The 14,444-nt window shown below is 44.2% G+C and overlaps 1 protein-coding gene across 5 annotated transcripts in view; it reads left to right on the forward strand.

Moving 5' to 3' along the window:
* The window catches only part of CLCN3 (chloride voltage-gated channel 3), a 68,342-nt gene that overhangs the window by 14,760 nt on the left and 39,138 nt on the right, over positions 1–14,444 (forward strand). The window contains exon 1 of one of the 5 annotated variants that reach the window (XM_039326489.1): positions 1,838–2,105. The exons of 3 other annotated variants lie outside the window; for them this stretch is intronic. In XM_039326489.1, coding sequence (XP_039182423.1) covers positions 2,027–2,105 — 79 coding nt within the window. In that variant the 5' untranslated portion in view covers positions 1,838–2,026. Of the gene's footprint in view, positions 1–1,837; positions 2,106–14,444 lie in introns of those variants that run through there. One more of the 5 variants, XM_039326492.1, reaches the window with a different exon arrangement.

Raw genomic sequence — 14,444 nt, forward strand, 5'->3', positions numbered from 1 at the left:
GCAGGGCACTCCGTGTGGGGGAGGTAAGGGGAGAAAGCAACAGCAGGGCGCTCTGCGTGTGAGGGGTAAGCAGCAGCAGCGGTGGAGTGCTGGGGGGGGGAAGCAGCAGGATTTTCTGGCTCCTGGTGTTTTCTGTGGGAAACGGGTCCAAATGCCTCTTTGAGTGTTTAAGGTTGCCGACCCCTGCCTAGATGTTGGTATTTGAACATAGATCTTTTTAATATTTATTTTACTGTGTTTTACTAATCTAGGTAAAATATTAATATATATTGTTAGTCTATGTATGATATGCCATATGCTAAATAAATAAATGCCTTCAACAATGTCAGAGCTGAAGTATTAGAAATATCTTTAAAACTTCAGAGAAATATTCAGAAATGTATCTGGTTTGAAAGTAGCTCATGTTAAATTGTGTGGCACAGTGAAACAACAGGAATTGACCACTGGAAGTGTTTCATGATATTTTGTATTATGTCATAAACTATTTTACTGTATGGTAGTTTTTATATGCTAAAATATTTTGTAAAATTTGCCAAATTTCAATTTTGTGGGTCATGGGTCCTGGAGTTTGGACACATTCTGTAAGTTAGCCCATTTGAGGTATCTTAGTTCAAAAATTATTGCCCTATCGTGTACTGTTTCACCTAGTTAAAGGTTATAGGAACTAGAGTTTCAGTATATAGATAGATTTGCTAAAGCAGGGGTTCCAATCCCCAGTCTGAGGACTGGCACCAGGCTGTGGTGTTCCACAGTCTAGCTATTTAATGCTAGCCTTCATTCTACTTCATATCAAATAGAGTTGTAGTTGTTGGTTTCACTTCAAAAATTGGATCTTTTAAAGATCTAAATTGGTAGGTATCTTTGAGGATCTAAGGCCGTGGTGGTGAATCTATGGCACATGTGTCACAGGTGTCACTCTGTGGGCACGCGCGCCATCGCCCCAATCCTAGGCCTTCAGGGGTTTTATAAAACCATTTCGCTTTAGACCTCCACCGCTGTGTGCAAAAAAAAAAAAAAAAAAAGTTTTAATCAATAAGTCAATTTCAACTTCTCGCAGGGAAAAAAAAGATCTCGCAAAGTTGGAATTGATTGATTGAACTTTTAGTCCCACCCAGTCTGCCTTTACCACCACAGCCACACCCACCCGAATGGGCCATGCCCACTCAGCACCCGAAGATACATAAGTGGGTTTTGGGTTGCAGTTTGGGCACTCGGCTCTAAAGGGTTTGCCATCACTGATCTAAGGCAAATCTAAGCAACCCCCCCCCTCTCTTTTCAAATTTGGATTATTCCACAATAATCTCTTGGATATGATTTTGGAAATAATAACAAGAACACTAATATGTCTAGCATCAGTTGTAAATCACAACAGTTTTCATAAGATCTTTAAGCTTTAAAACAAAGTTTTACTTAGATTTTTGCATTGGTTAAGTGATTACAATGGCGTTCTTAAAATGAAATATATTAAATGCTTGTAAACATTTTTTGAATGTGAATATAAATTCATTATTTTAAGCCATTTTGTGATTTGTATCTGCTAATTTGTAATAGTTTACAGATCTAAACATAAAAAGTGAGTTATCGGGTAGAAGAGGTTGCATTTATTGGTCTTTTCTTAGAGAAATGAATTTCTAATATTTGGACTGTATAAAGAACAAGCTGTAAGGCTAATATGGCTGCCTTTTCAGTGCTCAGACATGAATAGAAGCTAGTGTTGCTTGATTTAGCTTGGACTTCCTTAAACCAGTTTATTCTGCTTTACTTCATGCTTAGTCACCTTCAGGCACAGTAGACTTCATAGATTAAGTCTGCTGTTCCACCTTTAAGCACTCCTAGATTGTAGTCAGTAGCAACCAGGCTGCAATAATTTCCCTTTGATGACATCATCAATCCTGGAAGAACGGAGTTGCTGCAATAAGCCACACACAATCCAAATCCTAATTGAATATGGCAGCTTCCCAGTCTGCTGCTGTTCTATAAGAATCGCTGTGGCTGTTGTGCTCTTAAAACCCCTTTTGTCAAGCTCATGGAAGTATCTTCTGATCCTTATTTACCATACGATGGGGGAGGAGACGGCATTCCATTAAGAGAGTTGCATAAAAGAGGTATAACAAATTCGTGTTGTGATTTAGTTTCTTTTACCTTTTTGTCATGTGACCAGTTGCTTTCAGAGTGAGAGAGGAGGTTTTTGTTTTTGTTTCTTTTAAACGCTGCATTTTGGCAAGCCTCTCTGATTTGTTTCACACTAGATATACTTGTATGAGTTGTGTTGCCTTGCTGGCAAGTCATTTTTTTTTCTTAAAATTAGCTAATTTGTTTCAAATCATCAGCAAGCGACTCCATCTTTGGTATTTGGTTTTCTTTTTTTAAAAAATAGAAGACTCAAGCTTTGATGTAAATTGTGTAATAATATAAGTCCTTAGTAATGGCTGCCATAACTAGATGACCAGCATTAATCAAGGAAGCTATTTTGACTGCTCAGTTAAAGAGAATGCTGTTTGTACTAGGCGTTGAAGTCTCTACGTGCTATATGGCATTAACTCCTTCATGGCATTCTGAATGCTCAGTGAACTATGAATTTACTTTATGATTTAAAACAAGTTCTTTATTGTAAAAACAAAATGGGTTATATTGGTTTTTATTTGCAATCTCAGGAAGTTTGATTTCAATGTTATTTTTTTACTGATAAGCCATTTGGAAATTGTATGCTGTAAAATATTTTTATGCTTTTTCTTATGTCAGGTGCTTTGAAGCATTGTTAGATAATGAGCAGTTTTCAGGTTAGGGGAGGAGAGGTGTAATTGGAGCTGATTCAATTCATAGGGAATCTGTCTTTCAAACAGTAGTTCAAATAGACATATATTTTTGTGGTTAATATGGCTGTTACAATCTAAAGGAGTGATTGTGACATGGAGTGATTATGCAAAACACATAAATACGATAGGTAGTTTTTAAAAAAAATATAACACTATTTCTTCTTCCAGTTTCAGTATTTATCGTGGAAGCTGCTGTCTTAGCTTAAATCTATGAGCTAGAGGAAAAAGAATTAGTAAAGTACCACTAGTGAAGCTTTCTATTTTATTTCTATAATATTGGGCTTCCTTGAAACTTTCTCTTTTAAGTGCTTGCTTTTCAGCACCCCTGTATAAACTAAATTAACTAAAATAAAATCTTACTGACATTTATTTGAAAGATGTGTGGTTTTTTTCCTGATAACTATTCATACATATAATGAATAAAATGTTCAAATAGGATTAGGGTATGCCTGGACTAAATCTTCCCTTAGTCCTGGAAACTTATTGGGTGACTTTGGGACAGTCTCTCAGCTCAATCTAGCCGGTGGGATTATTGTTGAGATAAATTAGGTGTGTCCAACTCACAGCTCATAGGTCGCATTTGGTCCTGGACAGCTAGTAATGCAGCCCACAAATTGTAAACTTCTAATATTATTTATGCATATATACATATATACATACATACATACATACATACATACATACATACATACACGTATATATATATTGACAAAATTAAAAGAAAAGCGAACACCAGGATGAAAGTAAACAAGACTGTTTAATGTAAACAAGCCTGTAGATAAAAAGTCACTAAGCTTTTGTCGGCCAAACTGAGAGTAAAAGGAGATCTGGGAGCTGGCTTATATAGCCACTTGCCTCTGCGCCTGGCTTCTCGATCACATCAGCCCATTGATTGTGCTCGTCTGTAATGCGCTGAGTTGCTCTACACCTGGCAATCTGCCTGTGGCCCTGATGGTTGTCTTCCGATCTTCAATCGCTCTTATGGCATGCGTACAGGCTCCCGGGGGTGGCTGTCCAGCCGTCTCTGCACCTTGTCTCCCTTCCCTCCCGTTTTGGAGCGATCTCGGTTGTTGTTTCTCAAGCTGCGATTTGGGCACTCTGTCGGGCCGTCAACTTTTAATTTTGTCAATATGATGCCCAGGATTCGTATTTTTAGTGTTATAAAGGACACATATATACATACATACATATGTACATATACATACATATACATACATACATATATATATATATATACACACACACATATATATATATACACATACATATACATACATACACACATACATACACACACATGTACTATATTACATATTTTATATGTGGCTAAGACAACTGCTCTTCACATAGAGTGGTTTAGGCGAGCCAAAGGGTTGGCTATGCTTGGGATAAATGAATGAAGATATAATCCATCTTGAACTTCTGGAGAATATACTATAAATCTAAAGAAACACTTAACTGTTACACAATTTAATTAGGCCAAGAATTTACTTTGGTTAGTATTTAGTACAATTCTTTCAGCAATTGTCATTTTACACAATCCTGTCAATATTTCTTTTTGAAATCAAAAGCCGAGAAGTCTTAAAATTGAATTATTGCTAAAACAATTATACTGTATTACAGTTTTCAAAAGCTTGTTTGGGCTTGTGGCAGAGCTTATTAGCTGATTTGGTCTGTCTATTTCTCTTTTAAAAATTGATGATTACCTGATAATCTTTAAATTATTTTACAGCCATATTCAGTTAAAGTAAGCTGCCAGTGCTTTGGATTAAGTCACAAGTAAACTTAATTAGGTTTTTTGAGGAGAATAATAAATATAGAGTTTGCTTATCCATGGATATTTAGGAGCAGAATTTTTACAATTTCTGTGATTAGGGTGTTTAGTATATTTAATAATAAAAAGTCCTGTATGTTCTGACAAACACTCTTTTCAAGTGTTATGACTGCTAAGAAAGAGTTCTCTGATTTATGTCCTGTACACAGCTGTTTGGGAAAATTATCAGCATTCCCCAACCTTTCTGGGTTGGCAGCCATGCAGAGGAAAAAGGAAATGGTTTTGTGTGAGGGGCAGGTGTGGCTGTGTGCTTCATTTGTGTGAGCGCTTGCTGCTTGGGCAAGTGAGGCAACACGTGCACGTGCACTCACTGCTGGCATGCCCCAGTTCCAAATTGGCCACGGCCTGATTGTGGGCCGCAGCCCAGGGGTTAGGGAACCCCTGATCTATGTGATGTGGAGAAAATTACCATGTAGATCAGTGATGGCGAACTTTTTAGAGACCAAGTGCCCAAACTGCAACCCAAAACCCACTTATGCATTGTCAGGTGCCGGGTGGGCATGGTCCATTGGGTGGGTGTGACCCATTGGGTGGGCATGGCTGTGGTGGTAACGGCAGACTGGGTGGGACTAAAAAGTTCAATCAATCAATTCCAACTTTGCAAGATCTTTTTTTTTCCCATGAGAAGTTGAAATTGACTGATTGATTGAACTTTATCTTTGTACACAGCAGCGGCGGCCTAAAGTGAAAAGGTTTTATAAAACCCAGCTGAAGGCCTAGGACTGGGGCGACGGTGCGTGTGCCCACAGAGAGGGCTCTGAATGCCATCTCTGGCACCCGTGCCATAGGTTCGCCACCACTGATGTAGATGCTTCCAACTTTTTTTTCAGCTTACTGTTGAAGATTTATATTTTAACTTTGTCATAAATTTAAAATAGAATAGTAAATGATAAGACTTTGTTCTAAATGTTAGACTGTTTATTTCTTTCCTTTCATATTTATTTAAAACTGAACAGTAGGTTATCTTTTATGTGACATATCAGGTTGAATTCTTATATAACCAGACATAGTAAACTTGTATTGAGCTACAGTTAAAAAAATTCATGTGACTCATATGGCATTTAAACTGAAGAAAAGGAGTGCTGCTGATGCTTTGTTCTACATATATTTTGTGTTTTATCAACACAGTGTATGATAGATGATTTGATTTTGATGTAATTTTTCAATCTGTGAGCATTTGTCGGTATGTATGTTTGATCTGAGTTTGTGAATTATTGGAGATGTAATCATGTTTTGTTTGAATGGAGATTCTTCTGTAAGAATGTAAGGACAGCCCATCAGCCAAAGCCCATTTGACACCAGGATTTTGTTTCTCACCATGACCTATACATTCTGGGGGTTATGCAGTAAAGAAATGGAGATATATTCTTCTCTTGTTGTTATCCTCTGCCGTTGGTATTTGAAGACATGCTGCCATATTCCAAGATGCTACTGAGTCTAATTCATTGATGGCAAATCTAAGATATACATGTCAAAGGTGAGATACTACAACATTTTGTGTAACACGCCAGCATCCACCAACATCTGAAAATTGCTGGAAAGCACACTTCATTCTCCAGTACAGAAGATGGAGAATCCACCAATGGGTTTTCTCTGTCTGCCTGCTCTTGAGACCAAGTAGCCAAAACTTGACAAGCCCCCTCTTGCTAGAGGATCCATTCTTAACTTGGTCTCAGCTCTTGAAGATTCGTTTTGACGTGGCTCTTAGCTATTTCAGGTTAGACAAAGCAACCCATTGGTGGATTCTCCCTAAATAATTGGCTATCCCTTTAAAAATTTTTTACCTTCCCTAACAAATTCCCCACAGGTCCTGACATCATCTCTGATCTCAAATTAATTAAGAGGTGGGGTGCAGGGGGGGAGTTTTCCTCCAGCTTCCCATCCCATTCCCAGGGCTCTGGGCAGGGGGGTGATGGAAAGAAGGGATCAGCAGAGACCATTTGCTGTGCCTTTCTCCCCAGCCTCCCAATATTTCTCTCCAGTTTGGGGGGAAATAGCAAGCTCCAGTCTCAGATTCAAAATTTGAATCCGGATCGTCGGAGCTTGCCCCTGCAGCCCAGGGCAGCCGCGGGCGCCATTTTGGTTGCCTTTTCAGGCAATGAAGGCCCCCTTTTTGCCCGAATTTCATCATAATAGATTCACATTCCTATTCCACAGCTCTGGGCGGGGGGGGGGGAAGAAGGCATCAGCAGAGACCACTTGCTGTGCCTTTCTCCCCACCCAATTTTCTCTCCAGTTTGGGGGAACAAATAGTAAGCTCCAGACTTGGATTCAAGATTTGAATCCGGATCGTCGGAGCTTGCTCCAGCAGCCCAGGGCAGCTGCGGGCGCTATTTTGGTTGCCGTTTCAGGCAACGAAGGCCTTTTTTCCGCCGTATTTAAGCTTAAAAGTGGCGAAATTGCAGCGCACATCTAGCGCTGCACTCACGACCCCCCCCCCCGAGCACTAAACATTACCAGAAGGCCGCGGAGCTCATTTTCGGAAGGAAACGGGTCGCAGCCACCATTTTCCAAACCGCAGCGTGCAATGGGAATTTTTTTAAAAAATAAAATTTTCCTGCAACCTGACAGCCGGGGGGGGAGGCTCCGGAAGGTAGCTGATCCCCAGGATCGCGCGGCTTGACCACAGCGCGCGTCCTACAGCGGTGAATTCCACGTGAGGCCTTACAAGCCCAACGAGGCCACGGGAGGCCTTCTAGGCCCAAGAGGCCTATTTTTGCTGTAGGCGCGGCCTAGTGGGGAGCCACGTGGTAGCCCAGGAAGGCCCAGCAAGGCCTAGGGGCAGGATATAGCATTTAAAAAAAAAGTCATAACTCGTAACAGCTAATTAAATATAAATCGGGGGGGGGATCCTGTATCCTCCTTCAGTCTTGGAGCTGCCATTTGGTACCTTTACCGATCAATTCAGGCCTCCAAACCTCCTCGAGGTTGCCCTGATATTTTGTCTTTTTTTTTACTGGTGCACACTGTCTGGTCACCTAAGGCCTCCGGGCGGAGCCCAGAGAGTGGTTCTAAACGTGCCTTCGGTACCTGCCTCGACTACCGTGACCATAGCCCAGAGAGAATTTTTTATTGGTCGGGTGATTAGGGGAACAGTCTTGGTACTTGTTCCAATCTCGCTTCCGTCAACTACTTTCCTGCCAGAGCTTCTCAGTGTTTTCCTGGGATTGCTCAAACGGGATGGAGGGATCCTCGTTGCCTCAGTCCATGAGCACGACCTCTCCACCTCCCAATTATGGCTGCAATACTCCTTCTGGCCAGAAGGCGGCAGGCAAGTGCAAAGCAAAAACAAAGCATTCGCTTAAGAAGTCCTCCAAGTTGATGGAAAAGCAAGCCAGCCGTAGGCACCAGGCTCTGGAGAAGGAGTTCTCCAGAGCGCAGAGGCAGGCCCAATTGGATTTGGATCAAATGGCAGCCACCGAGGTGGAATTACCATTGGGCCCATCGACATCAACTCAGGGAGTTTGGGCCATTCCAGGAACTCCGCCACCACTGGGCTCGCCCCCCGCATCAGCCCAGCAAACAACCACTGCAGTGGGCACTACCACTGAGCCCATTTTGTCACCCACTACCACTGTACTCAGGGGTCATGACATAGGGGACATTTTGGCAGACGGACGTCTGGAGGCCTTATTGACCAAGGTGGTGGACCGCGCTCTAACACAGCGCTCTGTCCAACACGATCAGGGGGCTTCCACCTCGACCATGCCATCCATTGTCCTCCCCACGGAGCTCTCGGGCATTCAGGAGCCCACCTCCCCAGCCTAATCCTCCATGAGCAGTTACTCCTCGCCACAAAAGGAGGAGCAACCAGAAATTACCATGTCAGAGAATGAAGAACTCCCCTGAATCATCCCCTTCAGGGGGGCTATTTAACCCCAATCCCTTCCTCACGATACTCTGCAAGGCCACCGCCACTGCGGACATAGGGGCAGACCAGTTCCCTCAATCGCAGGTGGCACCGGGCACTACGTCCAGACCCACATTTTTTGAGAAGGTGACAACCGAACACCACGTGCCTTGTCCCTCCATTTTCCTGAAAGGGATCAAGAAACAATGGAATTCACCTTCTTCCTTCCCTTCAGTGAGTGGTACGGACAAAAGATTGTACAGTACATCCACAGATCTCAACGAGGCTTTAGAGATTCCCAAGGTGGACGAAGCCTGGACCCCTTTGGTCTCACAGACAGCCATGGCTGGGGATCTATTGGAGGCTCTCAAGGCTGATGACAAAAGGTGGGAGCAAGCCTTCCGCAAAACCCATCAGGCAGCGGCATGGGCCATAAAAACATCCACCTCGGCCTCCTTTTTTGTCCGGACTACGCTCCTGTGGTTACAACAACTGCAAGCCAGGGTTCCAATTGAGGACATGCGGACTCACCAGGACCTGGCTAAGATGGTGGCAGCCAAGCAATATGCTGCTGATGCAACACTCCAATCGGCCATCTTTTCATCCAGATCCATATTATCCAATATAATCGCCAGGAGGATGCTGTGGCTAAAACACTGGCAGGCCGACACCAAGGTTAAATGGCGCCTAGCAACCGTCTCTTATTTAGGCAGCAACCTGTTTGGGGAGGCCCTGGCCCCTTATCTCATCAAGAACAAGGACAAGCGTAAAGTCATGGCCCACTTAAACAAAAGGTCTGACAAACGTCTCACGCCTAATTTTTGAAGGCAGTCTTTTCGGCAAATGACAACCACCTCTCCCAATCAGACCTCCAGGCCATACACCCCCAGACAGGACAGGCCATATGACCGCCCCTATAACAGACCAGGCTCCCAGCCAGGCAACAGAACCAGGCAAAACGGCCATTTCGTGGAACAGGTCGTCCCTATCAAAAGACCAAATGACCCCTACCCCGACCTACCCATTGGGGGAAGGCTAGCCCACTTCTTCCACCAGTGGGAACTAACCTCCATGGATAACTGGATACTACAGACCATCCAGTCCGGGTTGTCCCTGGAGTTTCTAGTCACACTTCCAGACCGTCTCACCCTCTGCTCAGTCTCCAGGGACCCCATCAAACGCAGGCTTATGCAGGAGGCTATCCAACACCTGTTAGATATTCAGGCCATAGAATCGGTTCCAGCAGAATAGAGAGGCAGGGGATTTTACTCCATCTTCTTCGTGGTTCCCAAAACCTCAGGAGGATGGAGAGCAATCCTGGACCTCAAAAATCTCAACCGTTACATAACATACAAAAAATTCAAGATGCAATCCCTCCAGTCCATTCTGGGAGGCATCAGACAGGGCGACTTCCTGGCATCGATAGATCTCACGGAAGTCTACCTTCACATCCCCATTCATCCATCTCACCGTCGGTTTCTACGCTTCTGTTACGGAGGCAAACACTTTCAGTACAGGGCCCTCCCTTTCGGTCTCTCCTCAGCACCCAGGGTGTTTACAAAAATATTGGCGGTAGTAGCCGCCAAACTCAGAAAAATCCCAATACGCATCCAATGCTATCTGGACAACATTTTGATCCAAGCAACATCCCTCCAGGCGGCTCAGGCGGACGTAAGGACCGTCATTCGCGTCCTCCAGCAGCATGGGTTCCAGAAGAGCCAGATAGTTCCCTCGCCCAGGCTACTGCATCTGGGAGCCATCATAGACACATCCAACTGCATGGTCTATCTCTCCCAGGAGCGAGTGGTCAGCAATAAGGAACTGACTCGCCAGGTATACAAACAACACACAGTTCCCCCGGTAACACTCTCCCAATTACTAGGCAAGATGGTCTCCTGCATAGCCATAGTCCCCTGGGCCAGGCTTCATCTGCGGGACCTACAGTGGTTCCTTCTGCCATTCCAACGTCAGAATACCAGCACATCCAACCACCTAGTCAGGGTTCCGGCGCACATTCGCAGGGCGCTTCATTGGTGGTGCCCTTCAAGGAACCAGACAGGGTTACCATCATGACAGACGCCAGTCTGTATGGTTGGGGAGCCCATCTACACTCTCATTTTGCGCAGGGACAATGGTCCACTGCGGAACTGAGAAACAACATCAACTGGCTAGAGCTCAGGGCGATCCATCTAGCCCTACAACATTTCAGACACAGAATCAAGGGCCGTCATGTCCTAGTCTTTACGGACAACGTGGCAGCCAAGGCACACATCAACCGTCAGGGGGGCACCAGGTCCAAAGCCCTCATGACAGGGGCACGGCTCCTGTTCGCCTGGGTAGAGTCCAGCTTGGAGTCGCTAAGGGCGGAACACATATCGGGGGTCAACAACCAACAAGTGGACTTCCTGAGCTGTGCCACAGTGGACCCTTCGGAGTGGGGGCTACACCCGGACCTGTTCTTAAACATCTCCCACAGGTTCGGTCAGCTGATCCTCGACCTCTTCAAATCATTGGACAATGCTCAACTCCCCAGATTTTACTCCCGCTATTTCAATCCAGGGGCGGAGGGGATGGATGCATTAAGAGTTCAGTGGCCACAAGGCCTACTTTACGCCTTTCCCCCACTTCTGCTCATACCAGCGGCCATCTGCAAATTGATACACGAGCGGGCAGAGGTGATTTTCATGGCACCATACTGGCCACAGAGACCATGGTTCGCAGACCTGATGAACCGGTCTCAATCACCCCCGTGGAATATTCCCCCTCACCGAGTGTCCCTATACCAGGGAACCATCTGACATCCGGAGCTCAATGGTTGCAACTGACCATCTGGCACTTGAGCGCCGCATAATGGCGCAGGAATTATTCTCCCTTCGTGCCATTACCATGATTCAAGCTGCATGCCATCCAGCAACCAATCGCATATATGATTCCACTTGGAAAAATTTTTGCCTTTGGTGTAGGAGGCGACAGTTTGACATCTCCAAATTGACCATTCCTCAAATAGTAGATTATCTTTTGGATGGACTGGACAGAGGCCTCGCCCCGGCGACTATTCGCAGGCAAGTGGCGGCTCTGTCCACTCTCCTCACCTGTGCGGATTCGGTTCCCTTAGCTCACCATCCCAGGATTCGCACCTTTATCAAGGGTGCGTGTAACACCAGACCCCCCTGGTACACAGGTACCCATCCTGGGAATTACCATGAGTACTTCACGCTCTCATACGGTCGCCCTTTGAACCATTGACGACCATCTCCTTGCGACACCTGTCACTAAAGGTGGCGTTCCTGATTGCCATCACATCGGCCAGACGAATATCTGAGCTGGCCGCACTGTCAGTCAGGAATGACCTCTGTATTTTCCACAGTGATAGGGTGGTCCTTAGGCTAGATCCCTCCTTCATCCCGAAGGTGAATTCCCTTTTTCACAGGGCACAAGAAGTTATTCTTCCAAATTTTTGTCCAAACCCAATACATGACCGGGAGTGGCAGTGGCACACATTGGACGTCCGCAGGGCATTACGGCATTACATTAAACGCACGGAGCCTTTCTACAAGTCAGATCCCTCTTCGTGTCCTTCTGACAGGACACTCTGGGGCGGAAAGTTTCCGCAGGCACCATTGGAAGGTGGATCTGAAGCTGTATCACGGAAGCATACCAGGTCTCGTCTCTGCCGCCCCCAAGTTGTCTCACGGCCCATTCCACTTGAAGTGCTGCAACCTCGGCGGGATGGGCTACCCAAGCGTCCATTGAGGAGATTTGTAGGGCCGCGACATGATCCTTGCCTTCCCCATTTGTACGCCACTACAAGATCGACCGTTTTGCTTCGGCGGACGCCTCCTTTGGTAGGAGGGTCCTCCAGCAAGTGGTCTCAGAGGATACTCTTCTGGCCTTATCTGTCTCCCACCCATTGGGACAGTGAGGCTTTGGTATGTCCCATTGGTGGATTCTCCATTTCCTGTACTGGAGAAGGGGCATTGGTCTTACCTGAACGCCTTTTCTCAGTATGGAGATGGAGAATCCACACCCACCCTAAGGTCAGTTAGGCCGTTATTAGGGAACTGAGAGCCAATACCTCGTCAACCTTCAGCCACTTCGCCCTCGTTAAGAATGGATCCTCTAGCAAGAGGGGGTGTGTCAAGTTTTGGCTACTTGGTCTCAAGAGCAGGCAGACAGAGAAAACCCATTGGTGGATTCTCCATCTCCGTACTGAGAAAAGGCGTTCAGGTAAGACGAACACCCCTTCTTGAATGACTTTTGGAAGCTGCAGAGGCCATGCAAGAATAGGGGGTGCTTTTGAATGACCTCTGGAGCCTCTGAAAATTATGTGAGAATCGAGTGTGCTTTCAAGAAGTTTTCAGAGGCTGCAGAAGAGCATTCTCTGAAGCCACTTTAAGAACAAAAGTTCTGTGTGACTCAAAGTTGCCATTGGTAGGCTATAAGGGCCTGTCAATAGAAAGAGAATACTGCCTGAAGAAAGTGGCATGCAGTATATCCGGGAGATCACACATGATTGGACGGTATTTTTTTTTTTAAATTGCTTCTCTTTTTTCTGAGGGAGGTGACACATCAGCAGGATCAAATTAGGCATTTATTTTTTTTCACACGCTGAGCCAAAAGATTCGCCATCACTGGTCTAATCCTTTGGAAAACTACAGAGTAATAGATCTAGTTTTCTTTTCCAGCCTTTCAAGTTAGTAGTTAGCATCATGCCTTGCAGTATTGAATTCTACAAGTTAAGTATATATTTTGTGAAGAAGTTTTTCTTACTTTGTGTTTGAAATCTCCAAGCATCTTAAATGGATGAACCTTGATCCTAGTGTTTTGAAAGAGGGAGAAAAATTCCAATTAGTCAAAATAAGATTGTAGCACTCACCAGCTGAACAATATAGTCATGAAAACAGTTTTCTTTCCTATCAAATGGACAATGGAGCTATTGATTCCATTTCTCTTTTTTTAAATTCAGGTTAAATGTTGCAAAAAATACCATAATCAATTATTAAATATAAATGCTCTGTTGAATGATTGATAGATACTAGGCTACACAGACTTCCTTTTGTTCTTTTTCTTACATTGTAATGTATTTCAGAAATTGTTCTTTCCTTCTGACATTCTCTAACTTTAAAATATAATTGCGCATAACACAAAAAATAAAATGAAAGATTATTTGTTCATTAACAAAAACCTGTGCAGCTCTTATCAAGGTTCTGATAGACAAGATCAAATAAATCAGAAATCTGAGGCTTGAGATTTCCTCAAAGAACATGTTTATTGGTTACATAGTATTGGCATAGTCAAAAGTGAATCAGAGTCTGAAATTCCCTTCAGAAAGCAACAATATTACAAAGTTGAACTCCCCACCCCAGTGCTATGCAATTAGCTACATTCCCCAATAGAAGAGTTTGGCGTGCTTTATTTATATAAATATAAATTTTATCAGCAACACATTGTCTAGGTTCCAACATTTAACTTACTAATACATGTTAAATTCCTTTCTCTCTACCTCATTTTTCTAACCATTGATAAAAGGTATCCCATGTTCTAAAGCAGGGGTCCCCAACCCCCAGTCCGTGGACCAGTACTGGGCCATGGCATGCCAGCAACCGGTCCATATAAACCAGTGTTTCTCAACCTTGACAATTTTAAGGCATGTGGACTTCAACTCCCAGAATTCCACATCCAGCAATGCTGGCTGTGGAATTCTGGGAGTTGAAGTCCACATGCCTTAAAATTGTCAAGGTTGAGAAACACTGATATAAACAAAGTCCCATTTGCAGGAAGCAGGCAGCACACAAAATTACACCCCCTCCGGTCCATGGAAACTGGTCCCGGTGCCCAAAAGGTTGGGGACCTCTATTCTAAAGTATACTGAATCTTCTTTCTCTTTCATTTTCAATGTCAATCTATCCATTTCTGCACAATCTAAAAAATTTTAATTAATTCT

Source organism: Crotalus tigris, unplaced genomic scaffold (assembly GCF_016545835.1).
Source record: "Crotalus tigris isolate CLP2741 ecotype Arizona unplaced genomic scaffold, ASM1654583v1 scf7180000024341.3516292, whole genome shotgun sequence".
In the NCBI taxonomy this organism is placed as follows: Eukaryota; Metazoa; Chordata; class Lepidosauria; order Squamata; family Viperidae; genus Crotalus; species Crotalus tigris.